The 24,879-nt window shown below is 41.6% G+C and overlaps 6 protein-coding genes across 7 annotated transcripts; 4 read left to right on the plus strand and 2 right to left on the minus strand.

The window, feature by feature from the left end:
* The first annotated feature begins 6,159 nt into the window (after positions 1 to 6,159).
* On the plus strand, positions 6,160 to 7,913 carry LOC137001722 (uncharacterized). Its single transcript, XM_067360833.1, has one exon. It carries the CDS (start codon positions 6,735 to 6,737, stop codon positions 7,290 to 7,292), a length of 558 nt encoding a protein of 185 aa, XP_067216934.1. The 5' UTR covers positions 6,160 to 6,734; the 3' UTR covers positions 7,293 to 7,913.
* A 19-nt stretch (positions 7,914 to 7,932) lies between these two features.
* LOC105669653 (uncharacterized) lies at positions 7,933 to 9,336 on the plus strand. Its single transcript, XM_067360834.1, has 2 exons — positions 7,933 to 8,707; positions 8,784 to 9,336. Exons 1-2 carry the CDS (start codon positions 7,935 to 7,937, stop codon positions 9,334 to 9,336), a joined length of 1,326 nt encoding a protein of 441 aa, XP_067216935.1. The 5' UTR covers positions 7,933 to 7,934.
* An 893-nt stretch (positions 9,337 to 10,229) lies between these two features.
* On the plus strand, positions 10,230 to 11,900 carry LOC137001765 (uncharacterized). Its single transcript, XM_067360902.1, has one exon. It carries the CDS (start codon positions 10,275 to 10,277, stop codon positions 11,535 to 11,537), a length of 1,263 nt encoding a protein of 420 aa, XP_067217003.1. The 5' UTR covers positions 10,230 to 10,274; the 3' UTR covers positions 11,538 to 11,900.
* On the minus strand, positions 11,708 to 12,628 carry LOC137001723 (uncharacterized). Its single transcript, XM_067360835.1, has 3 exons — positions 12,389 to 12,628; positions 12,017 to 12,292; positions 11,708 to 11,932 (listed from the first exon to the last, which is right to left on the minus strand). Exons 1-3 carry the CDS (start codon positions 12,626 to 12,628, stop codon positions 11,708 to 11,710), a joined length of 741 nt encoding a protein of 246 aa, XP_067216936.1.
* A 3,463-nt stretch (positions 12,629 to 16,091) lies between these two features.
* On the minus strand, positions 16,092 to 21,320 carry LOC105680062 (uncharacterized). 2 transcript variants are annotated; one of them, XM_067360904.1, is made up of 4 exons: positions 19,936 to 21,320; positions 19,664 to 19,846; positions 19,504 to 19,585; positions 16,092 to 19,433 (listed from the first exon to the last, which is right to left on the minus strand). In XM_067360904.1, the coding sequence occupies exons 1-3, from the start codon at positions 20,045 to 20,047 to the stop codon at positions 19,548 to 19,550; spliced, it is 333 nt and encodes a 110-aa protein (XP_067217005.1). In that variant the 5' UTR covers positions 20,048 to 21,320; the 3' UTR covers positions 16,092 to 19,433; positions 19,504 to 19,547. The 2 variants fall into 2 exon arrangements, with proteins under 2 accessions (XP_067217005.1, XP_067217004.1); XM_067360903.1 differs by having other exon boundaries at positions 16,092 to 19,585.
* Positions 17,296 to 18,498, plus strand: LOC137001724 (uncharacterized). The gene has a single exon (XM_067360836.1). The coding sequence runs from the start codon at positions 17,296 to 17,298 to the stop codon at positions 18,496 to 18,498; it is 1,203 nt and encodes a 400-aa protein (XP_067216937.1).
* Positions 21,321 to 24,879: the final 3,559 nt, after the last annotated feature.

The raw sequence follows: 24,879 nt of genomic DNA on the forward strand, positions 1-24,879 counted from the left end.
CGCATCAAAGTGGAGCGCCATGTTGTCGGAATGTATCATTGTTAAAGGATTCCGAGAACTGTTTAGATCCTTTGGTTTTTCTCTGCGCATCAAAGTGGAGCGCCATGTTGTCGGAATGCATCATCGCAATGTTTATAGTATGCAGGTTCGTGCAGGTTTACGGATTGCATCATCGCTGTATTTTAGAACAAAAGCCCATAGCAACAGGCAGCCACGTCAGCATTTTCGGCGCCATGTTGTCAGATTTCAATTTTGTATACAACAAGCGGGTATATAAAGCGAGTGAAAAAGAATAGGAACCATCAGTCGTTCGAAATCATTGAAAAAATTACTAGTTCGCTGTGACGTTTACTAGTGTAAGGTCCGTTTATGTCAGGATAGAGATAGAACTTATTAACGTAACAGTAATTTATTAACAACGAATAATAGATTAAATAAAAATGTGATATAACGAAATGATTGTCCAAATAATTCACTTATCTTAACCGTGCTTTCCGGCGACACGTAACCAATTTGAAATTAAGCCAAAGTCCCTCTTGGCTAATAATTTTAACTTGCAAAAGTCCCTCTTTGCTTGTTAATGAAAATTCTGCAAAAGTCCCTCTTTGCGATATGAAAATGATGTCCCTTTGACAAAGTCCCTCTCGTCGTTGGATACACACACTTAAAAATATACTGACTTTATCTCTTAACTGTTCAGAGCCTAAAAGCCTCGTTGCCTGTTCGGGCCCTCTTATATATCCTTTTCGAAAGAACGTTCTCGTTCTTTCTCGAACATTCTGAAAATCTGTTCCCTCCCGGCGACGCCGGAGCGCTTTGCGCATATACAACATAGGCTAGCGCTTTCATACATAAAATAGACACTAATTGATCCGCCGTTATCTACATTATCATAAGAGATTCTTACAGATTCGGCCGTTCTGACCATGCAGTTCGTCCTCGAACTGTTCACACTAAAATAATTCTTTTTTTTTTTTTTTTTAAAAAAACTCTATAATAATAAGAAAATATTCTATCGTAATCTAAAACATAATTGATTTTAAACAAAACAAACTCTTATTCTAAATTATATCATCTATATAAGTTTAACAATTAATCGGATTCTATATTAGAGAAATCGCTTTCTATATTTTCTGGCTCAATATTAGCGTCTGTCTTATTACTATCTGTTATGCGAATCCAAGGCTTTAATTTGTCTGGGGATAGAATAGTATTAAATGGTTTGGAAGATAGGTTATACCCAGGAATGTCTGTAACCACATATCTATTTTTATTTAAAACCGCTTTTATCCGATAAGGACCTTTGAATTTTGGAACTAATTTTTGATTCGTTCCTGGTTTAAAATGTAAAGATTTTATCAGAACCAAATCATTCACAGCGTACTTAGTACACTTTTTATGGTGTTCATCATATATCTTTTTGTTATACTCCTGTAATTGTTTATTAACCGTTCGCGCCATATCTTGATTATTAGATCTTTCTATATCGATATCGCGATCTATGCCACATAATACGTCGAGAAAATCGCGAAGATCTTTATCTGATTTATTATTTTGTTCATATCCCAAAAGAATTTTGCTCGTTGTAGACCCCACAGCTTTATTAAGCGTATTATTAATGACAAATTGAACTTTACTTAATGCATTCTTCCAATTAAACACGTCATCCGTAGTTTTAGCTAATGTCGATCTCAAAAACCGATTTACCCTTTCAACAATACCATTTGCCCAAGGTGAAGCTACTGCGGTCATTGTATGATTAATTTCATTCTCTTTCACAAATTGAGCGAAAACATGTGAAGAAAAAGCAGTGCCCCGGTCACTAATTAGTCTTTTCGGGAAGCCAAACAAATAAAACAACGAGTTTAAATGTTCTATTACCTCTAATGTGCCAGTGGATTTAGTAGGAAATAACCAGACAAAACGAGAAAAAGCATCAACTATTACTAATATATATTTATATTTATTTATTGTTAATTCTAAAGGACCATAGTGATCTAAATGCAATGTTTGTAAAGGAGACTGATCTCTTTCTACTAATTGCATTTCTCCTTCCGTTTTACCTGCAGAAACTGAAAAAGTTAAACATTTAATACAATTTTCAATATACTGTCGAACTCTCAATTTTAAACAGGGGAACCAATAATGAGTCAGAATTCCAAAAATTATTTTTTCAATACCAACATGACCTATATCATCGTGATGAATGCGTATCACATTATTGACCATATGATCTGGTATGACAAATAAAGTTTTATCTTTATACAAGCGAAAAAGCAGACCGTTAATCAAAGAAAAATGTTTACTCCCTTTTAGTTCAACAATATCAGCAAGTTCTTTAAGTTTAGGATCTGTAAGCTGTTTATACATCAGCTCATCTTCTAACGTAATCGCATTTATTATCATGACATTTCTGCTTAGACAATCAACATGAGTCATTCGATCAGCTGTTCGATGTATCAATTCAAACCGATAATTTTGTAGAGCCAATGACCATCGGGCTATTTTTGGATTAATATTAATTTTCTTCATTGCGAGTACAAGTGCATTACAATCGGTCACAATGCGAAAAGTGATTCCCTGCACGTACACATGGAATCTTTCAATAGCTTTGACAATGGCTAAAGTTTCGAGCTCGTAACTGTGGAATTTTCTCTCAGCCTCAGTGGTAGCTTTACTAAAATACGCAATAGGTGCCCACAAATTATTTTTCTGTTTTTGTAGTAGAATGGCCCCAAAACCATGTAAACTGGCGTCAGTATGCAATTCCGTTTCTGCCGCTGGATTATAAATATGGAGTACTGGTGCAGATGTTAATTCTTTTTTAAGATTTTCAAAAGACACAATACAATTTTTATCAAAATTAAATTTTACATCTTTTCTTGTCAATACTGCTAATGGTCGTGATTTAAGTGCATAATCCTTAATAAATCTACGAAAATAATTAGTTAATCCTAAATATCCTTGTACCTGTTTAACATTATTTGGTTGGGGATAATCCAAAATAGCTTGTACATGACGATTGCTCATGCTAATACCTTTTTCCGATACAACATAACCAAGGAATTCAATTTCTTTTTTCAAAAATAAGCATTTTGCTAAATTTAATTCTAATTTATAACTTTTCAATAAAAATAGTACCTCACGTAAAATTTGCAAATTTTCATCCATAGTTATCGTGGGTATAAGAATATCATCTATATATAACAAAATTTTACTATCTTTCAATAAATTTCTTAGTATAAACAAAAGTCTCTTTTGAAATTCAGCTGGTGCCTCTGAATATCCGAAAGGCATTTTTACATATTCGTATTGAGCTCTGTGTGTTGCAAAACTAAAATATTTTGTATCTTCTGAATTAATTTTAATTTGATGAAAACCATCTCGCAAGTCAAGTTTCGTAAATACTTTTTTACCATAGAGTTGATCCAATTGATCATCTATCAAAGGAAAAGGAAACTTTTGAGGATATATACGTTGATTAAGCGGACGAAGATCAATGCACATACGTTTGACTCCATTTCTTTTAGTTACTAAAACTATACGCGAACAATAGGGTGAAATACTAGGTTGTATAATGCCCCTTTTCAACAAATCATCAGTAATATCTTCAATTTCCTTTTTTTCAGTAAATGAAAATCGTCTAGGCGCGTATCTAAATATTGAGTTGTCTTTTAAATGTACTTGAATGTAGTAATCATCATCAATCGCTTCTACTTGCGTCACACTTATTTCATTTAAGAGATTAATTAATTCTTTTTTATTTTTTAGAGGTAAATCTTTATCTAAATTTTCAAAAATATCATCAAACGGTTCCTTAGTAACTACTGCGTTAACTGACAAAATTGATTCTAACTGATCATTTGTTTCTGTTAAGTATACAAATTCATATACTCCTTTTTCATATATCAATTTCAAATTCGATTTGGAAAGAAATTCTCGGCCAATTAATATATCATGTATCATTTTTTGTTCGATCCTCTACCACATATAAAATTATATCGAACCAATGACCTGGTAATTTTACAAAAGAAACCTGCGTAAAAACTTTTCCACAAACAGAAATTATCGAATCATTCACCCCCCTTAGATGTAGATTCTCTTTAACCTTAAATAAAGTATTATTATTACAAAAATTCTCAAATATTGATTTTTTAATCAAGTTCACAGGACTTCCTGTATCAATTAGCGCATTAAAGATATTGTCATTTGAAATACTGCGTAACGCCACACAAGGATTATCTTTATTTATTAGTGAGGATTGAGTAATTTTATTGATTGTTGCCTTATCAAGCTCTTCGGTTGTGGAATCTTCTTGCACGACATGGTTGAGGGCTGTTCCCGAAATTCCCGTTTTCTTTGGGCAATTTGGACTAACATGTCCAAGTTCTCCACACTTAAAGCAAGTCAGTTTACCATGACGGCAGTCCTTGGCATCATGACCCGGCTTCTTGCAAGTAAAACATGTTTTTATATTCGAGTCAGTATTGCCTTTTGTATTGTTTGATACCCTTGCTCCGTACCCAGCAAAATGTTTTTGTAACACACGATCCTCGGTGATAATTCTTACGTGATCTATAAATTCAGGTACCGTATTCACCCACGTACCAAGTACTTGACGTCGCAAAATTGGATCTCGAATTCCGTCAGCTAACAATTCAATCTGCTCTCTTTCTGATAAATTCAGTAATTGCATTAGTTGTAATTTGCTTTCAGCATAATCGACAAATCGTTCCACGCTCGGTCTCCATATTCGGCTGCTAATTCGGCCCATTGTAACCGTATATGATTCTCTGCGATCGAAATATTGACAAATTCGGTCTCTAAAGTCATTCCATGATGATACAGATTCGATGGATTGCCTATGGTACCAATTCAAAGCTCTGTCCTTGAGTTGCCCCGCAGCCGCCAATACCAACGATTCATGCGGAATATTATAGATCCTTGCAACAGCTGTTACACGTTCGACCCATTTCTCAATACTTTCGTTATCTTTTCCAGAAAACGGTGGAATTGTGTTCTTTAAAAATTTTACTTGTTTCCAATCATATGACGAGTTTGACGATGTCTCACGAGAAACACGCGTGCTTATACCTGAGGCATGCCGCGGTAAATTATTATCCAAATTTGAACGCGCGTGTCGAGATTCCTCGTATGCTTGAATTGCACGCCGAATTATTTCTTGCAAATCCGACGGGTATCTCGAATCGCGAGGCGCATTATCGCGTGAACTTCCCGGTTGGTCAAGTCGCGCATCTCCTCCAGAATTTAATTGATTCCCATCGAGAAATGAAGACGGATCCGCAGTAAACGTAGGAGTTACCGCGCCATCTGATCCACTTGGTGGTCTAACGCCAATACGATCAGGCCATCCAATTTTTTCACAGTGCATTGTAATTCGGTCTATCAATACTGCTTTTACTCCGACTGCGTCCAATGCTAGCGATCGCGCCAATTCCCGCAATCCGTCTAGGGTAAGTTGGTCTAATTGTACTCTGTTCATTGTCCGTAATTTATCAGATTACTGTCTATAACACTCGCGAATTCAAGCCTACTCTGCGATAATGCACGATCAATAATTTATAGATCAATTATCAATCAATAGTTCTAGTCGATAATCGCAGTCGATAACCTCAGCCGATAATTCTGGTCGATAATCACAGTCGATAATGATTTTATGTGACTTTAATAGGCGCACTCACAGTACTCATAATGAAAATTATTCACGCTTATACCGAAAAAGTCAAAGTAGAATAGAACAATAAGGCAATCTGTTAATCGCAGGGATAAACAGTTGTTAAAAAGTCAATGTTCAAAAGATTCGTTGAAACAGTATGTAACGTATTACATATAACATATAGCACATGCGCAGTCTTCACATAGACTCATCGAAGGTGATCAAGAAAAATATTTTGCCCGTTGCAAACACGAAAAAGAAAAGAAAAACCGTTAACACAATAAGGTTTATACTTAATGTTCAAAAAGAAAGAGAAAAAAAAAATTTACGTTAATGTTCAATCTCACACGGCGAATTCTATCCCGCTTCTGAGAAATTGTAAGGTCCGTTTATGTCAGGATAGAGATAGAACTTATTAACGTAACAGTAATTTATTAACAACGAATAATAGATTAAATAAAAATGTAATATAACGAAATGATTGTCCAAATAATTCACTTATCTTAACCGTGCTTTCCGGCGACACGTAACCAATTTGAAATTAAGCCAAAGTCCCTCTTGGCTAATAATTTTAACTTGCAAAAGTCCCTCTTTGCTTGTTAATGAAAATTCTGCAAAAGTCCCTCTTTGCGATATGAAAATGATGTCCCTTTGACAAAGTCCCTCTCGTCGTTGGATACACACACTTAAAAATATACTGACTTTATCTCTTAACTGTTCAGAGCCTAAAAGCCTCGTTGCCTGTTCGGGCCCTCTTATATATCCTTTTCGAAAGAACGTTCTCGTTCTTTCTCGAACATTCTGAAAATCTGTTCCCTCCCGGCGACGCCGGAGCGCTTTGCGCATATACAACATAGGCTAGCGCCTTCATACATAAAATAGACACTAATTGATCCGCCGTTATCTACATTATCATAAGAGATTCTTACACTAGCAACGATGTTTTGCACCATGTCAACCGTGAAGTAAGTTGTTTCTTTAGCTACATCTTTAAACTTAATTGTTATACTTTTAAACTCACAATTTATTTTTTTTTCATAGAAAACAAAAAAGTAATATGTCAAAGATGGAAAAAGAATCATCTAGGATCTTGGTTAGAAGATACGCGTTGACAAAAACCAGTTACAAATATCTCGACATCGGAATCAACGTCTCAACGTCGAGCCGTGTGGAAATCGCTCTCGGTGACAACCATAGTAAGGAGCTACGTCTATCATACGACGTATGGAAAGAACTCATGAATCAACGGGACATCATCACCAGCTTCTTTAAGAACGATGTGGACGAAGTACCGTCTCAGACCGTTGGACACTGCACGTTAAGTTTTGGAAAAATGAACAACCTAAAAGTAATGCGCCTGGCAACATCAGCGTTATGTTTAATCATGTCAAACCGAACCGTGTGTAACATGTTTGCACTTGAATATTGCGTAGACTGTATCAATCATTCGTTGAACAACATCACCGGTACGGTTGATGTCAAGTTCGCACACTTTTCAGAAATCGCGAGGAATGCGAAGGACCCCGATCACGTGGCGATTCGCAAAAGCGATTTATTCGATAAGAATAATATAATTGATTGTGAACTGGTGACTCAGGTCTTTGCGGAGTTGTAACATCACATATTAATAAATATTATTTCAACTGTAATTAAAATTTTTTATTATTGTTCCGTGTCATCTTATTCGCTATACCGACTTATTCTACAACGCGCGCATCAAAGTAGAGCGCCTGTTTAAATTGCGTCATCATGTTTGGAGGAGAGGGGGTAAATTCGGAGTGGTGGGGATTTCATATTACAATAATTCTCGGAAGAGAAAAAATACGGATTGTTTATACAAATTGTAGACAGCACCATGTTGTTGGAATGCATCATCGTTATGCTTATAGTTGGTGTCGTGTGCAACAAACGGGTATATAAAACGAGTGAGAAAAAAAACGACTAATCACAGTTGTTCAAAATGGAAAAGGAGCGCGATTTGACCGTACGAGCAGCGAATATCAAAACGACGGGAGAGTTTCTTCCATGGGACTACGAGTGCAACGAGTACCTCGATTCTCTCAAGGAACAATGTCGCAAGAGGCAACGCACCGGAGTAGTCAACTCTCTGGTGGCGCAAATTGCGCGTCTGGAGGGTGTGAGGGACGCCCTGCACGAGCGTTTCGTGCCCGTCGGTGCCGGATACGGTGGATACGAGAAGAAGGGCTACACGTGGAAGGAGATCGAGACGGCGTTTAGGAACCGTGTGCTGACGGGTATGGTTGTCAATCAAAACTATATAGATCCACACGAGTTTTTGAAAAACGTGAGAAATATGGTTATCGAGCGGATCCAGGGCGTCATGGTGGAACACAACAGCGTCAAGATTAACACCGCGTTCAACGGGGAATTCGTCGCGGGCGACAAGAATGCCGTGAAGACCATCGCCACCAAAAATTGCGAGTTGTTTCCCACATCCGATCTCCACGAGTGGTACACGCGGCACGTGGAGAATGATATTCTGGCGGCTCTGGAGGAGTTTCAGGAACGCGATAGCGGATGGGCGTTGTCGCGTATCCTGAATCTCACCGTCAATGTGAACAAGTTCAATCCTCTGCACGCGGGATGCCACATCGAGTTATCGCGGAAAATTATGCTAAAAAGGGCGGTGGTCAACGTGCAATCGACGGACAATGCGTGTTTCGCGTGGGCAGTCGTCGCCGCTCTATATCCAGCGGAAAAACATCCGGAAAGAACGATAGAATACCCACATTACTCGACGGTGTTGAATCTGTACGACATCGAGTTCCCCGTGACGCTGTCACAAATATCAAAGTTCGAGAAACTAAACGCCATCTCCGTCAACGTCTTTACCACCCAAGACTCCAAAATCGTCCCTCTGCGGCTCACCGACGACAAAAAAGAGAAGCACGTCAACCTGCTATACGTGCGTAAAAACAACGATGCACACTTTGCGTGCATAAAGAACCTGCCGCGGTTGGTGAGTTCACAACTGAGCAAGCACACACATAAAATGTACATTTGCGATCGGTAAGTAAAAAGATGCGTATAAAATAAAATAAATCAATATTTTTATTCATAGTTTTAATCAAATAAATTATTACAGGTGTCTACACTACTTTTATACACGGGAGAAGTTGTCAGTCCACAGCGTCGACTGCGGGAAAATGAACGACTGCGCCGTCGTTCTCCCCAGCGAGGACGACAAGTGGCTGACGTTCCGGAATTACAATCGGAAGGAGCGGGTTCCGTTTGTAGTTTACGCCGATCTCGAATGTACGCTCGAGAAAAAGGAGGATCAGGACGGTACTACTTACGCCTATCAACATCACAGAGCCTTTAGCGTAGGATATTATGTAAGTTGCGCTTACGATAATTCGCTCTCTAGTTATAAGTCATATCGCGGTGAGAATTGCACAGCGTGGTTCGTCAACGAACTGCACGATTTGACGCACCGCGTGAAAGCGATCCGCACCACCGTCGTCCCCATGGCGGATCTTACGCGGGAGGAATCGGAGGAATTCCGTAGCGCCGTAACGTGTCACGTGTGCGAGAAACCCTTAACAGCGGACGACACGCGGGTGCGCGATCATTGTCATCTGACCGGGCGTTACCGCGGTGCCGCGCACTCGTCGTGCAATCTAAATTACATAGACTAGAAAATTTTCGAAACATGTCTATAAAGAGTTACGGTTTAGATCCCGCTCATTATTACACTCTACCGGGATACACGTGGGACGCTATGTTGAAGTACACGCGTGTAAAATTCGAGTTGCTCACGGACATCGATATGGTACTGTTTGTCGAGCGCGGTATACGCGGTGGTCTCAGCCAATGCTCCATCGACGTTATCCCGGTGATATTTCACAATTTATCCGGTTACGACGCGCATTTCATTATTAAAGACGTTGCCAATGCTTTCGAAGGCAACGTCGAATTGTTACCGCTGACGAAAGAGCGTTACATTTCATTTACAAAAAATGTTAAAGATACCATGGATCAAAAATCAAAATTGTGTATAAAATTACGGTTTATTGATTCGTTTAAATTTCTCAGTACGAGTCTCGACAAATTGGCATCTTATTTAACTGTGGATGAATTAAAAATTTCACGATCGGAATTCAAACATTTATCCGCGGAAAATTTCAATCTGCTTACTCGGAAAGGCGTGTTTCCCTACGAGTACGTCGACAGCGTCGACAAGCTCCGGGACACAAGCCTGCCATCGCGCGAATCGTTTTACAGCTCGCTCACCGGAGAAACGGTATCCGAGAGCAATTACGCGCACGCGACAAACGTCTGGCAAACTTTTTCGATCGAAGATCTAGGCCAATACAGCAATTTGTATTTGAAAACAGACGTTCTTTTGTTGGCGGATATTTTCGAAAATTTTCGAAACATGTCTATAAAGAGTTACGGTTTAGATCCCGCTCATTATTACACTCTACCGGGATACACGTGGGACGCTATGTTGAAGTACACGCGTGTAAAATTCGAGTTGCTCACGGAAATCGATATGGTACTGTTTGTCGAGCGCGGTATACGCGGTGGTCTCAGCCAATGCTCCAACCGATACGCCGCCGCCAACAACAAATACATGCCATCCTACGACCCATCGGAACCGTCATCGTACCTAATGTACTATGATGTAAACAATTTGTACGGGTGGGCGATGTATCAACCGTTGCCCTACGCCAAATTTCGATGGGTCGATGATGTCGCGAGCTTTGACGTAATGTCCGTTGCATCCGATTCGGCTACCGGTTACGTGCTGGAAGTCGATCTCGAGTATCCGGTGAATCTTCACGACGCGCACGCCGACCTGCCGTTCTGCCCGACGTGCGATAAGCCGCCCGGCAAGCGGGAGCTCAAGTTACTCGCAACGCTGTACGATAAGCAGCGTTATGTCATCCACTATCGTAATCTGCAACAATGCGTGCGACATGGTCTGCGAATTGCAAAGATTCACCGCGTACTGCAATTCGCGCAATCTCCGTGGCTCCGCGGATACATAGAACTGAATACACAGTTTCGGACACGGGCGAAAAATGATTTCGAAAAAAATTTGTACAAATTGATGAACAACGCGGTTTTCGGCAAAACCATGGAGAATGTGCGAAATCACACGGATGTCCGGCTCGTTACACAGTGGGATGGTCGGTACGGAGCGGAGGCTATGATCGCGAAACCGAATTTCCACAGCCGAAGCGTGTTCTCGGAGGATCTGATCGCCGTAGAGTTGCGAAAACTCGAAGTGAAATTCGACAAGCCGATCTACGTGGGTATGTGCATCCTCGACATATCCAAGACCTGCTTGTACGAGTTTCACTACGAGTACATGGCGCCTCTCTACCGCGACAATTGCAAAATTATGTACACCGATACCGACAGTCTGATATACTTTCTGCACTGCGAGGACGCGTATCGGGATATGAAACGCGATATATCCAAATTCGACACGAGCGACTACTCCGAGGACAACGCTTACGGTATGCCGCGCGCCAACAAGAAAGTACCCGGTCTGATGAAAGACGAGAATAACGGCGCGATCATGACGGAATTTGTCGGACTGAGAGCGAAGATGTACGCGTTGAGAGTCACCGGACAAAAAGACACCAAAAAGGTTAAAGGTGTAAAAAAGAGTGTAGTCGCTAGAACGATAACGTTCGACGACTACACTCGGTGCCTCAATGCCGAAATCGAGCTGACGCGGCGTCAATCGTGCATCCGCTCAAAGATGCACGAGGTGTACACCGTGTCGGAGTCGAAGCTCGCGCTCAGTCCGTACGACGATAAGCGGCACGTCGTATCCGGTTCCACCGACACTCTACCATGGGGACATCGCGAGATACATTTGTAAATAATGCTTAGTAATATACATAGTGTTTAATTTATATAGTTTAATATTTTATGTATTATTAGTTTTTTTTTAAATGTATATATTGTAACATATTGTAGTAATAATAAAGAACACCATTGTATATATGTATAATAGTTTATTATAATACAATGTATAATATACACAGTTTATTACAATACATCGTCTTTATTTATCCAAGAGTTGTGCGAATTGTCGAATCCCAACCACTTTACAAACACCTTGTCGTCCTTTCGACGCAACACCTTCTCCACGAGATAAACGTCGGGTTGAGCGGTCTTGAGCAATTCGTGCTCGTAAAAGCCTCCCGCGACCGGATCTCTGCGGTAATCTTTAATCAGATACGTCACAGGATTGGTACGTTGCACCGCGGCGATCTTAAACACCTCCGTCGACCAATTCGGCGTGTATCCTTTCTCGAATACAGTTTTGAATTTGCTCACGCGCACCGGATCACCCACCCTGAATTTCGCCGGCGCGGCAATTTTTATTCTACTGTACACGGTGCTCAAGAGTCCCTTTGCGATCTCGGGAGTGACATCGATCGGGCGCATACCGATCGTACGATGTTTACGACCGTTGTATTCCGAGACCAATCGCGGTAAATCGTCGATCCACTTGTACGATCCCGCGAGCGTGAAAAACTTCCACATTTCGTTCTTCAACGTGCGATTCAATCGTTCCACCACCGAAGCCTTCATGACCGAGTATGTCGAATAATGATTGATGCCGTGTTTCTTGACAAGATTTTAGAAATCTCTGTTGTAAAATTCTTTTCCACGGTCGGTCTGCAAATTTTTCGGAATTCTCTCCCTAAATATCGCGGAAAATGCTTTGGACGTTTTGATTCCACCTTTGGTCTTTAAGGGCACGGCCCACGCGTACTTGCTCAACACATCGATAACGGTTAAAATGTAGTTGTAACCGCCGTTGGATCGCGAGTACGGTCTCATCTCGACAATGTCAGCCTGCCACAAATCATCGTATCCTTTCACGACGACTGGCCGACGCGTAAAGTTTCTTCTCGCCGGTGCGTGGAGCTCGTCCACGAGCGATCTCCTCTCCAGGCTCATTGCGATTCGTTTTGCTTCTTTTTCATCGCCTCATCGTAGTATTTGATGAAATTTTTTCTCACAGTTCTACGAAGATTGTGAATCTCTCGCTCGACAAGACTCTTCGTCTCTCGCTCGCGATCGACGAGTTTTCCATCGAGTAGCGCCACACTCTCGTCGAGGAGACCTCTCAGATCGTGAATCTGGCGTTCCAACGTCACGTATCTGGTCTCGATGTAATCGTCGTGGTCCCTCTTCCAGGTCCGCTCGGTATTCTCCGAATCTTCGAGTCGCGAAAGTACTTCTCGCTTAAAATTTTCATGGAGCATACGATCTCGATTCGCACGATCGCTCATAAGCTGGAAGTGATGATCCAGATGCAGCTTGTTGACGGCGTCGGTGTCCGCTTCAGGGTCGGCGAGATGTCTGATTACGCGTGACTTGGCGTTGAAAACCCCACCATCCTTGCAGAGACAATTCTCGCGCACGTAATTCTTCGAGACTCCACCGCTTTGTCTCGTCACCCTGGCGCTTCCTCCTCCTAGCTGTAGTCCGAATTTGTTGATAGACATTCCCGTAGCATCGCACGAACAATACTGGCTACAGCGATGACAACGACGATCAATTTATAATCAGACCGGCTTCGCGCAGTTCCTCGATAATCGAGAGAAACTCGTTGTCGTGCGCGTTGTTTCCCGCCTGACGGGAGGCGTCCAGCAATCGAAGGCGATCCACCAATTCGTTCGGATCATCCCAGTGCACGTAATCGACCGCGTTGTCGGTCACAGTCATGGTCTGTGGTACGTTACACTTGGGTAACGTGCGACCCGCACCTCTCTTGTCGAGATGTGCGACACCTCCACCTTTCTTAGATATCAGAGGTGTGATGATATGTTTGTATTTGTATCCTTTGTTTCCCAAAACAGGTAAATGCGCGTTATGACCGCGTCTGTGAGCGTTAGTAGCTAGTAGTATGCTCTTGTACTTTTGTTTGTCAGCCTCCGTACACAGCGTATCGTCGGGAAGTCTTTTGAATATTAATTCAAACATGCCGGGCGTGCCAGCGTATTTCACACCGTCCACGATCAAATTGTCGTCTCGATCGATGTCGAAGGTCTTGTCCCCGAGAAACGTTTCCGCATCGTTGAAGTATACGCCGTACACGTTGTCGATCCCTCTCTTCTTGTCACCGCTCAAGAGCTCCCCGATGTACTCTTGGCCCAGCGGGCCCATTTGACCGTACAGCGCTTCCCGACCATCGGACGTTTGCATCGTCTGTCTCACGGATGTCGCGAAAGACGGGTCCGTGGTTTCGAACACGTTTTCAATAGGTAAATTTATCGACGATTCAAACGCCAATTTTTGCGGCTGGAACGGCGTCGAGGCTTGTATCGGTGTCGTCAACGGGGTACGCTTGATTTTCTTCTTCCTCTTCTCGAAGCTCGACCGCTTTCGTTTGATATCCGGCTCGTTTGTAATCTCGAGATCGTCAACCGAATCATCGTCACTCTTGATGTTCTCGACGATTCGTTTCAACGGCTCTACGATCGGTTTCAACCGTTTCTCCAATTGCGCCTCTTGCTCCACTCTACCCGTCTTCAACGTCCGGTGCTTCTTGCGAATCGACTCGCTCGTACGAGCGATTTCCTTCGCGATCTTCTCCCTCTCGTCGATATCTTTCGTGTCGAGCGTCATCGTCAACGTCTCGAGAACGACTAACCATTCCGCGGTACCGCAAACTCGTTAAAACCACGTCTGTATTGTCCATCGTTAATCGCACTATCCTTGTCTATCACTAAAAAACCGTACTTGTATCGCCAACATGCGTAACACAATGTACCGAAATCTTTGTACGTCATGTCCGTATTCACATGATCGTTGTAGACGTGCTTAAGGTTTGTTCCATCTTGCTTGAATATTACGAGTAAATTCGCGTTGTCGCGCACGAGATGTTTAGATATTTTCGCGTACGTTTGGCACAGATAGAAACAATCGACCTTCGAATGTCGACCCATAGCAAAGTACTCGCGTATCGCATTCTGCTTGTCGCACGCTATATCGTCGAAAACGAATACGGAATTCGGTAACGCCTCGCTGTGCGGTACAATTGTATCGTTGTCCGAGAACGTAAAGTAGCCGATTTCATCGATCGATCCGAGCAATCTTTCGAGATACCGATACTTTGGTTGATTCAACGATTTCGAGTACACGTACACGTTTTTGAAACGTACACCGTTCGGACTTTCCAGCAGACTGATCATTACATTGGTTTTACCGCAATTCGAGGGACCGCAAATGATACCGCGTATTGTGTTTGGCAGCATTTTACCGTGTCTGCACGCCTTCTCACAAACCCCTTGCGTCTTATCATCCATGTTTTTCACACGGATCGTGTACGGTTGTTGTACAAATTTCATTTTTTACCAGACTCTTTCTCATCCTTGTTATTACGCGACGAGTGCGTGGTATCGGATGTCGGAAAGAGCGGTGCTCGGATATTCGTCGCTAGATCTAAAATATCTCTATTTCCATACATGATTCGGACATTATCCTGAAAAAAAAATATTGTTTCAAACACACGATTAGCGATGCACGTTTGCGATATTCACCTCCTTCCGTTCCTTCTTATTATCCCGGTTATTCATTGTACGTCGTCGTCCGACAAACTTTGATATTCCACTAGTTAGCGATCGATACGCGCCTCCTATTTATAGGTGATCGCTGTCGAAACACACCTCAGTTGGAAATGTGATTTACACGCAATACGTTAGAATTCGCGTTCTATGAAACGATACAAGGGTGCCGGTTTACTGAACAGTGTGATAAATCAACTACCGTTGGAGCTGCATATACCCGGCTACCAATTTTGCGGGCCAGGGACTCGTCTGCGGAAACGACTCGCGCGAGGGGATCGAGGTATCAATCCGTTGGACGCGGCGTGTCGCGATCACGACGTCGCGTACTCGCAAAACCGCGAATCAGCGGACCGCCACGCGGCTGATCGCGTTCTCGCCGATAAAGCGCGGGAGCGGATTACCGCTGCGGACGCGACTCTCGGTGAGAGGGCCGCCGCTACCGCCGTATGGGCTGCTATGAAAGCAAAGACGAAATTGGGGATTGGTATGACAAAGGGAAAGAAGAAGAAGAAGAAGATCAAGAAGAGGAGAACGCTTCCGACGGCGAAACGCGGTGGTATGTTACCGTTGTTACCGCTCTTGGGAGTCATCGGTTCGCTTGACGGTGGAGCAGCGGGTGTTGCAAAGGCGGTGAACGACTCCAAGGCCGCGCGACGACAACTCGAAGAGATGAAACGTCACAATAAAGCTTATGGAAGGACGGGGGATTTATCTCGCTCCGTACAAGCGGGGCAAAGAATTGAAGAAGAAGAAGAAGAAGAAAAAAAAAAAACGTCGAAAAAACGATAGAGATGCCCGCGGGTGCCACCACCAATCTACAGTTGTCACGAATAGCGAAGCGTATGCGAATACCGTATTTCCGAGGTGTCTACATGCGTAACGCTTTACCCGACGAGATACACCGAAACGCGAGCGGTATCGTGAATTTGGACGATGTCGACGGGCCGGGCACGCATTGGGTGGCGTACGCCAAGAGAGGTGATCGCGCCGTATACTTTGACAGCTTTGGCAATTTGCAACCGCCGAAGGAGCTTACACGCTACCTCGGAGACACCGATACAACGATAACGTACAATCGCACGGTCCACCAGACGTACGATCAAACGATCTGTGGACAATTGTGTCTCCTGTTCCTCCAGAAAATAGATATAAAAATCGATCAGCCATCGATCGACATCAGTCGTCGATGGAATCTCGGCAATGTCGCTGACGCTCACTCTAAGCGGTAAAAGCAGCGTTCTCACGGTGGATTATTTTCCACCGATAGACTTGAGCGATGGGGACTACGAGCTCGGCCTAACCACGATGGAGACCTACAACACGATTCCGAACGTGACGGTAGCGAACGATAAATTTTATTTCGACGACAATGACGAAGAAATTACAATTCCCGAAGGATCGTACGAATTGGACGCCATTGCTTCTTATCTGAAACGCGCGATACTGCAAAAACGAGGAAAAGGCGAAGAGCAGGATTATCCATTGTCACTTCGTCCCAACATTAATACCATGAGGAGTGAAATCATGTGCGCTTTTCGGATAAATTTCACCAAACCGAATACTATCGGACCATTGTTGGGATTTTCGACGGGTCGTATACTGGAACCGAGAAAGTGGTACGAATCAGACTCCTCGGTAAACATCATCAACGTAAACATTATTCGAGTGGAATGCAGCATTACCGCGGGTGCGTACGCCAACGACAAGTCGGTGCACACGATACACGAATTTTCACCGAACGTGCCTCCGGGATATAAAGTCTCGGAAACACCGGCGCAAATCATTTACCTTCCGGTCATCGCGAGGAGTGTTACCGATATCACCTTGCGTGTGGTGGATCAAGACGGACGATTGATCGACTTTCGCGGAGAGGAGATTACCATCAGACTGCACTTGCGGCGACGCGGTGCGAGGAAATGCTCGTATTGAACGAACAGCGAGTGATTGAGAGAACAACAAAAATTGTGAAAAAATCGCCATTCAAGAAACTCAGTACGACGAACGTAAACTTTTTACAATCGTTGGGATTCGTTGTGAGAAACGCTTAAAGAGATGGATATACTCGACATTGTTGACGAGCCCGTCTTCGACGAGCGTATCGTGAAATATGAGATGCACACGTACAATCCGTACGCTAACACGACGTTGGGACACAGCGACGAGATACGAATACCTATACAACAACAGGATTTGTACACGTTGCCGTGTGAGAGTTTTCTCTACGTTGAAGGAAAACTCGTTATGAATCCTACCGGTGAGAATAGAGATGTCCTGTGTATTATGGGAAATAATTGTGTCGCGTTCATGTTTGAAGAAATGCGATACGAGCTCGACGGAGTTGAAATCGATCGTAACAGAAACGCTGGAATAACAACGACGATCAAAAATTATATATCGCTGACGACGGAGAAGAGCAAGATGCTGAAATACGCATCGTGGAATCCAAATGGATATTCGTTGATCGATGGAAACTTTAATTTTTGCGTTCCGCTCAATGCTCTGTTTGGATTCTGCGAGGACTACAAGCGCATCGTGATCAACGCTCGTCACGAACTTGTATTGATACGATCGCGCAACGATAACAATTGTCTCGTAGGACGAGCCGGTGCGAATCCGACGATCGAGCTACTCAAGATACAGTGGCGAATGCCTCACGTATCTCTGAGCGAAGTCAACAAGCTGTCTCTTCTTCGAACTTTGGAAAGCGGACGATATCTGAGCGTGTGCTTCCGTTCGTGGGATCTGTACGAGTTTCCTCTGCTGCAAAACACGACCAAGCATTCCTGGGCGATCAAAGCCGCGACGCAATTGGAAAAACCGCGATACGTAATCTACGCTCTCCAAACCGGTCGAAAAAACGTACTGTCTGAAAACGCTGCGCAATTTGACGATTGTAAACTCACCAATGTGAGACTGCATCTGAATTCAGATTTTTATCCGTACGACGACATGAACTTGGATTTCGACAGAAATCGATACGTTATACTGTACAACATGTATGCGCGTTTCCGCAAAGCCTATTACGGACAGGACGATACGTATTTGGATATCGATGATTTCTTGATAACCGGTCCGTTCGTAGTCATAGATTGTTCGCGACAAAACGACTCTGTCAAGAACGCCACCGTCGACGTGCGAATAGAATTTGATTGTAAGGAAAATATACCGGCCAACATCACCGCCTATTGTCTCGTTATACACGATCGAATGGTCGAATATAATCCACTGAACAACATTGTGCGCAGACTCGTGTGAAAAGTTATAAATTAGACGTGTGCGTACGCGGACATGTCAGTTTTCCGACGATCGACGACGATGTCGAATGTACCAATTTTCGTCGACTTGCAAGGTTACGCGTTCAACATTTTTATCGTGAAAGAAGCAGCGGTACTTCGAGATGGCGAAACGCTGTCTCATTACGTATTTCGTGAACACGTACCGTGGTATCTGTTGACGAAATCGGAAAAATCGCTGGTGTGTTGGTTATACGGATACACCATCACGGCTTCCGATGGGAAGATGGACACGTCTCGTACAGTTGGATGAAAAGCCTCATCAACAACGCCATTGGTACGGAACCGCCTCTGATATACGTAAAAGGACTCGAGAAGAAAAAGTGGCTGTGCGAGATTTTGGAAGATGATGTAGAGATCGAAACGATCGATGCGGATTACGAAGATATCGCACGCCTGACGAACTTGGATGTAATCGGAACCTTGTGCTGCGCGTATCACACGAAACATTGCGCTATGCGGAATGTTTGCAAATTGTACAAGTGGTGGTTTGAGCGTAACAAACGTGTAACATAACAATGATTTATATTAATAAAATGATTTATATTAATAAAATAATTTATATCGTACGACTTTTATTCCACCACAGTTATACGATCCTCGTGACATATGATCTGTCGCTTATCTCGCAGTAGGATAGGTCAGTGAATAGGATGGGAAAAGAGTCTGGTAAAAAAAATAAAAAATTTATTTATTTAATATGAATAATATTTATTAAAAAAACAATAAAAAAAAATATATGTATATTTAAGCAAACAGAATTTTTTTTTTAATTGCAAAAAAAAGTTCTTTCCTCGCGAGGAATCGACTGGTGAAACCGACGACTTCGAAAGCGTGTCGCAGGAACCTCGCCCGACCAAGTTTCCTCCGACTCTTCTTCTCTACCACCTGTTTGAACTGCAAAAAGTCAAAATTAAAAAAAAAAATTAATGAATTAATTAAAAAGTTTGAGTATGAAAATACTCACCTCTCGATTTTCTTCTTTTTATTTTACTCCCCCGTTTGAAAATTCTAATCGAAAAAGTAAGACATCACAGGGGGGCTGCATCCTGTGAAAATTTTAATGTTTAAAAAAAAAATAAAATTCAAACATAAAAGTAACTGTAAAAATTTTCAATCTTTCTTACCTCTGTCACCCATTCCCCATCCGTCTTGCGTGTAGCCTTCCTCATCCCCTCCTTCATAAGTCCTCTCCTCTTCCTCTTCCTGCTCTTCTTCCTCTTCCTGCTCTTCTTCCTCGCGAAGTGAGCTCATCGATTCGTCGCTCACGAGATCGACGAGCTCAGGCGTTAGAACAATTCGAGCGCGAGCTGAAACATTAAATTTTTTTTTTTGTAAAATTTCCTACTATAAAAATCGATGCTGTTATTTCATATAAATAATGTATACAGCGACTTACACGAGGGTCCGGCCTTAGGCGAGGTATCCGCTCGACGTCTTACCCCGAGACGTCGAGTAGCTCGCTCGTCGTGGTTTCGACGCGTACCACGCACCACACCCTCCACCACCATAGTTTTTTTAGATGTTGGATGTTGTAGCGTTCCTAAAAAATAATGATTTTAATTTTTTAAAACTTTGTTTTAATATTCATAATAAAAAAAAAAACTTACCATTTTTTACAGCATCATTATAGCAATGCGACAGCCAGGTGATATAACCTCCCGCATTTTCTTCAGCATCGCTGTAAATACGTCTCATTTCGACAATTTCCCCAGCAATAATCAAGAGCTGAGGATAATTCGAAAAATGTCCCAACCGAAATAACACAGCGAGCACCGCGCTAGGGCACGCACCCGCAAACTTTGCGAATACCGTATAATTATCATCGTCGTTGTCGGACAACGACGATAAATAATTATCAACGCATAGCCCGTTTAAGCTATGCGTCAATCGCAAACACGAATCGATTATTTTCCGACAACTAGACATTTTTTTAAACGAATAACTACGTTACGAACTTTGTGAACAACGAAGGTCTATTATGGATGCAGTACTTAATCCCGACTTATATACCCTTACATCAAAGATGCCGCTAAATCTTATTATAATCTTATTATATTCGCTTATTATAGTCGCTAACTAACATTCGTATCGATATCCACTATAGTTTACAATAATATAGTTCTTTATAATATGCCGAAGACGAGATGACTCGCTCGACAGTAGCATCTCCTTTTCGAGGAATAGTAATCGCGGATCTAAGGTTTCGCCAGGACGATAGGTGCTAAGCTATTCGTATCGATATCCGCTGATAGTTTACAACAATAAAATTCTTTATAATATGTCGAAGACGAGATGACTCGCTCGACAGTAGCATCTCCTTTTCGAGGAATAGTAATCGCGGATCTAAGGTTTCGCCAGGACGATAGGTGCTAAGCTATTCGTCGCTAACTAACATTCGTATCGATATCCGCTGATAGTTTACAACAATAAAATTCTTTATAATATGTCGAAGACGAGATGACTCGCTCGACAGTAGCATCTCCTTTTCGAGGAATAGTAATCGCGGATCTAAGGTTTCGCTAGGACGATAGGCCAGCGTATGATATTTCCATCTATTCAACGTCTATCGTACGTCTTTTAACGTCAATCGAACTACTTTTAACATCTATGTAACATCTTTTAACGTATTGTTGAACGTCTTACGTACAACTTTTAACATCTATTGTACGTCTTTGAACGTCAATCGAACTACTTTTAACATCTATTGAACGTCTATCGTACGCCTCTCGTACATCTTTGAACGTCTATCGTACGTCTTTGAACGTCTATCGAACGTCTTTCGTACGTCTATCGAACGTCTATTGTACGTCTTTGAACGTCTATCGTACGTCTTTGAACGTCTTTGAACATCTATGGAACGTCTATCGTACATCTTTGAACATCTCTCGTATGATTTTTATTCCACCTCAGTTATACGATCCTCGTGATATATGCTCTGTCGCTTATCTCGCGAAGAGATTATTCGTAAGAACATCTATCGTACGTCTTTTTGAACGTCTATCGAACGTCTTTGAACGTCTATCGAACGTCTTTTAACGTATTGTTGAACATCTTACGTACATCTTTTGTACATCTTTTCAACATTACTTAAACCACTTTTAACATCTATCGAACGTATTTTAACGTTTATTACTACAGCGAAATTGACGTTTTTTTTTGCGTCGAGCTGTATATAAGGTGTGCGGAAGAGAGTAATTTATCAGTTCAAAGTGTGCACGCGGTGGAGAAAAAAGTATAGAAAATGGAGCGTGATCAGAATAGAAAAAATTCCGAATACAAGAAGTGTAAAGATTGCGGAGTGTACCACAAACCGATAGCTGTAGTCGAGCCTCGTCCGAGGACGACTCAAGCGCCTCCCCCCGTTCCCCCTCGTAATCGTGAAAGGCGTTAGAGGCTCAGTTGAAACAATTTTTTTTTTTTATCTATGTAACATCTTTTACAAAAATATGAATAAAATTTGCTAATATTAATCTTATTGCGATTTTTTCTCCTTTCACTTCCCATCCTTAAATTACATATTAAGTTTAGATTAAAGTTCCTATTAAATTTATATTTTACCGCGGATAATTTGTATTAAAAAGAAAACTTGAAGTATATTATTGGTGTTTAGAATAAATGTATAACTTAATTATTTCACTCTATATCATTCGTCGTAAATAAAAGAAAAAAAAAAAATGATTTATATCGTACGACTTTTATTCCACCTCAGTTATACGATCCTCGTGACATATGATCTGTCGCTTATCTCGCGGTAGGATAGGTCAGTGAATAAGATGAGGCACAGGAATAATAATTTAAATTATTTTTATTTAATATGAATAAGTTTATTTTAATAAAACTTTTGAAATTGTTTATTTAAATGGTCCGCTACAACGGTGTAACTTAACTCGCGATAAGTCGGTACAATCGACGCGTTCTCTTATATTACTACTGCGGGATGATAATAAAAAAAAGACTTACATTTTAAATATAAAAATTTTTTATTTCAATATTCGCATACAAACATTTCCGACATTTCGTCGGCATCGACACAACACATCAACTGTACGATGCCTAAGTACTCGACTTGCGTCTTACATTTTGATAACAATTTTTCGAAGCGATCCCGACCATACGTCTGATACAATTGTCGAATATACTTCTCCGGAAGCGGTAGATCGCTCAATAGGTATCTGCTTGCGACGTTCTGGTTTATGACCTTCCTGGCGAGTTCGACGAGACTCCTCGGCTGTCGCATCGTGGTGATCCTGAAACATTTTACAATACACCTAAATATCTACTCGCTGAATATTTCTCACTTTCTATTTTTAGAGATATTTTTCTCACCTAATTCGCACAGAGTGCAATCTTTAACGTATGGCGCGGGTCCGTCGATGTGGTCGCGCTGCCACGGTTGATTGTGATGTTTCTTGCACCGACGGTAACCCTGCACTTCCGGGTCCACTCTTACGTGTTCCAGAAGTTTCTCCCACACTTGGTCCACGAACCGAGCAAACTTGCTTAATAAAATCACCTTTGGCACAAATTCTAACTCCGCTGCTGTTAAATTGAGAATATCGCGTTCATCCGAGAGTGCGATGAACATTTCGACTGTTATACCACTCGTTCTTCGCGGGCCGTATATACTCTTATTGTATAAACATTGCGATGATGCATTCCGACAACATGGCGCTCCACTTTGATGCGCAGAGAAAAACCAAAGGATCTAAACAGTTCTCGGAATCCCTATCTCTTCCAGAAATCCTTATCTCTCGACGACTCATGTTTGTATTAACAATCCTTATCTTATCTCTTCCGGGAATCCCGGAAATCCCCCACTTCCAGGAATTATTGTTATCTGATACCCCCCACCACTCCTAAATTACCCCCTCTCCTCCAAAACGATGACGTCATTACCCCCTCCACTGTTATCTGATACCCCTCTTTCCCTCTTCACCCGCACCCCCCTCATTGCCCCTGGGTTAGAACCGGCATAGTATAACTACTAAAGTCACAATAAAAGAACGGTTACAATTACTACATATTCATATTTTTCGGACAATTTATTTTCGACTACGTACGAATGTTATCTCGAATCGGTAGAAAGGATGAATTCTTTCCTTGATAAAGACTCGGAAGAAACTCTTGAAATTCCCTCAACTCAATTTACATCTCAGAATTCTAATTTCCCTGTTTTTTTTCATCATACTCGACTTCCTCGATTATTCCAAAATTCAACGGCTCTCCTTCCGAATGGCTATCTTTCAAGGATCTTTTTACTTCTCTCATTTCAGCCAACCCAACATTGTCATCAGTAAAAAAACTTCAATATCTTAAAACAAGTTTAACAGGATCGGCTTCTCATTTATTAAAAAATACAACACTCACTGGTGATAATTTTCAGATAACGTGGGAGACGTTAATTTCTTTTTATGCAAATAAACAACTTTTCGTAAACTTAGTTCTACATTCTTTTACGACTTTTAAACGTAGGTCAAAGGAATCAGCCGTTATGGAACAGCTTTACACTAATATTATTCAAATTTATCGCACACTCGAAACATTAAAAAGGCCTGTACGTACATGGGATGACATTTTTGTATTTATTGCAGTTCAGAGGCTCGATTCAGAGTCAGTTAAAGCTTGGGAACATTATTTAGGCTCTTCAGAGGAGCTTCCTACGTGACGTCAACTGAACGAATTTTTGCTGTCAAGGCTTCTCTCTCTCCAAGCTTTCGAAAAATTTCGAACAGGAAAACCTTCTACTTTCTCACACTCTAATACTACTAAGTCTCATTTTTAAGGAAAGGCGAAAGATGCTCACTCTCATAAACCTGGTTCATGCGCCCTATGTTCTTCAAATCACTACATTACAAATTGTCCTCAGTACAGCTCAAAATCAATACAACAACGATTGACTATTATTAACAAAAGTAAACTCTGTTATAATTGTCTCGGATCTCATAAAGTATCTAAATGTCGGATAACTAAACTGCCTTAAATGCGGGCATAAACATTACACAACAATACATCAAAATAATAATAGGATAACAAATAAAACAAATCAAAAATAGAACATCGACTTCTGCAACCTCATCATTGAAAGACAACCGCTACAGAAGGAAAATCCACTGAAACTCATGTGCTCCATTCGTCGATGGAACCAAAACCATTCAATTCAGTTGTTCTACTTGCTACTGCTCAAATCTTCGTTATATCAGATAGTAGGGGAAAAAACAAAGGTGAGAGCATTAATTGATCAAGGTTCTGAAATTTCTCTTATCTCAGAACATATAGTTCAGCTACTTCACCTTCCAAGAATTCATTCTTCTGTTTCGTTATATGGCATAAGAGGTCAGAA

This window comes from Linepithema humile, chromosome 8, assembly GCF_040581485.1.
Source record: "Linepithema humile isolate Giens D197 chromosome 8, Lhum_UNIL_v1.0, whole genome shotgun sequence".
NCBI lineage: Eukaryota > Metazoa > Arthropoda > Insecta > Hymenoptera > Formicidae > Linepithema > Linepithema humile.

Coding starts and splice junctions, on each gene's coding strand:
- LOC137001722 (XM_067360833.1), top strand. CDS start 6,735: ATGTCAAAGATGGAAAAAGAATCATCTAGGATCTTGGTTAGAAGATAC.
- LOC105669653 (XM_067360834.1), top strand. CDS start 7,935: ATGGTTGTCAATCAAAACTATATAGATCCACACGAGTTTTTGAAAAAC. Junction 8,708..8,783: donor AAAATGTACATTTGCGATCG/GTAAGTAAAAAG, acceptor AAATTATTACAG/GTGTCTACACTACTTTTATA.
- LOC137001765 (XM_067360902.1), top strand. CDS start 10,275: ATGCCATCCTACGACCCATCGGAACCGTCATCGTACCTAATGTACTAT.
- LOC137001723 (XM_067360835.1), bottom strand. CDS start 12,628: ATGAGCCTGGAGAGGAGATCGCTCGTGGACGAGCTCCACGCACCGGCG. Junction 12,293..12,388: donor GTGGAATCAAAACGTCCAAA/GCATTTTCCGCG, acceptor AATCTTGTCAAG/AAACACGGCATCAATCATTA. Junction 11,933..12,016: donor CCGCGCCGGCGAAATTCAGG/GTGGGTGATCCG, acceptor GAGGTGTTTAAG/ATCGCCGCGGTGCAACGTAC.
- LOC137001724 (XM_067360836.1), top strand. CDS start 17,296: ATGGATATACTCGACATTGTTGACGAGCCCGTCTTCGACGAGCGTATC.
- LOC105680062 (XM_067360904.1), bottom strand. CDS start 20,047: ATGGTGGTGGAGGGTGTGGTGCGTGGTACGCGTCGAAACCACGACGAG. Junction 19,847..19,935: donor GCCTAAGGCCGGACCCTCGT/GTAAGTCGCTGT, acceptor TTAATGTTTCAG/CTCGCGCTCGAATTGTTCTA. Junction 19,586..19,663: donor ATGGGGAATGGGTGACAGAG/GTAAGAAAGATT, acceptor AAATTTTCACAG/GATGCAGCCCCCCTGTGATG.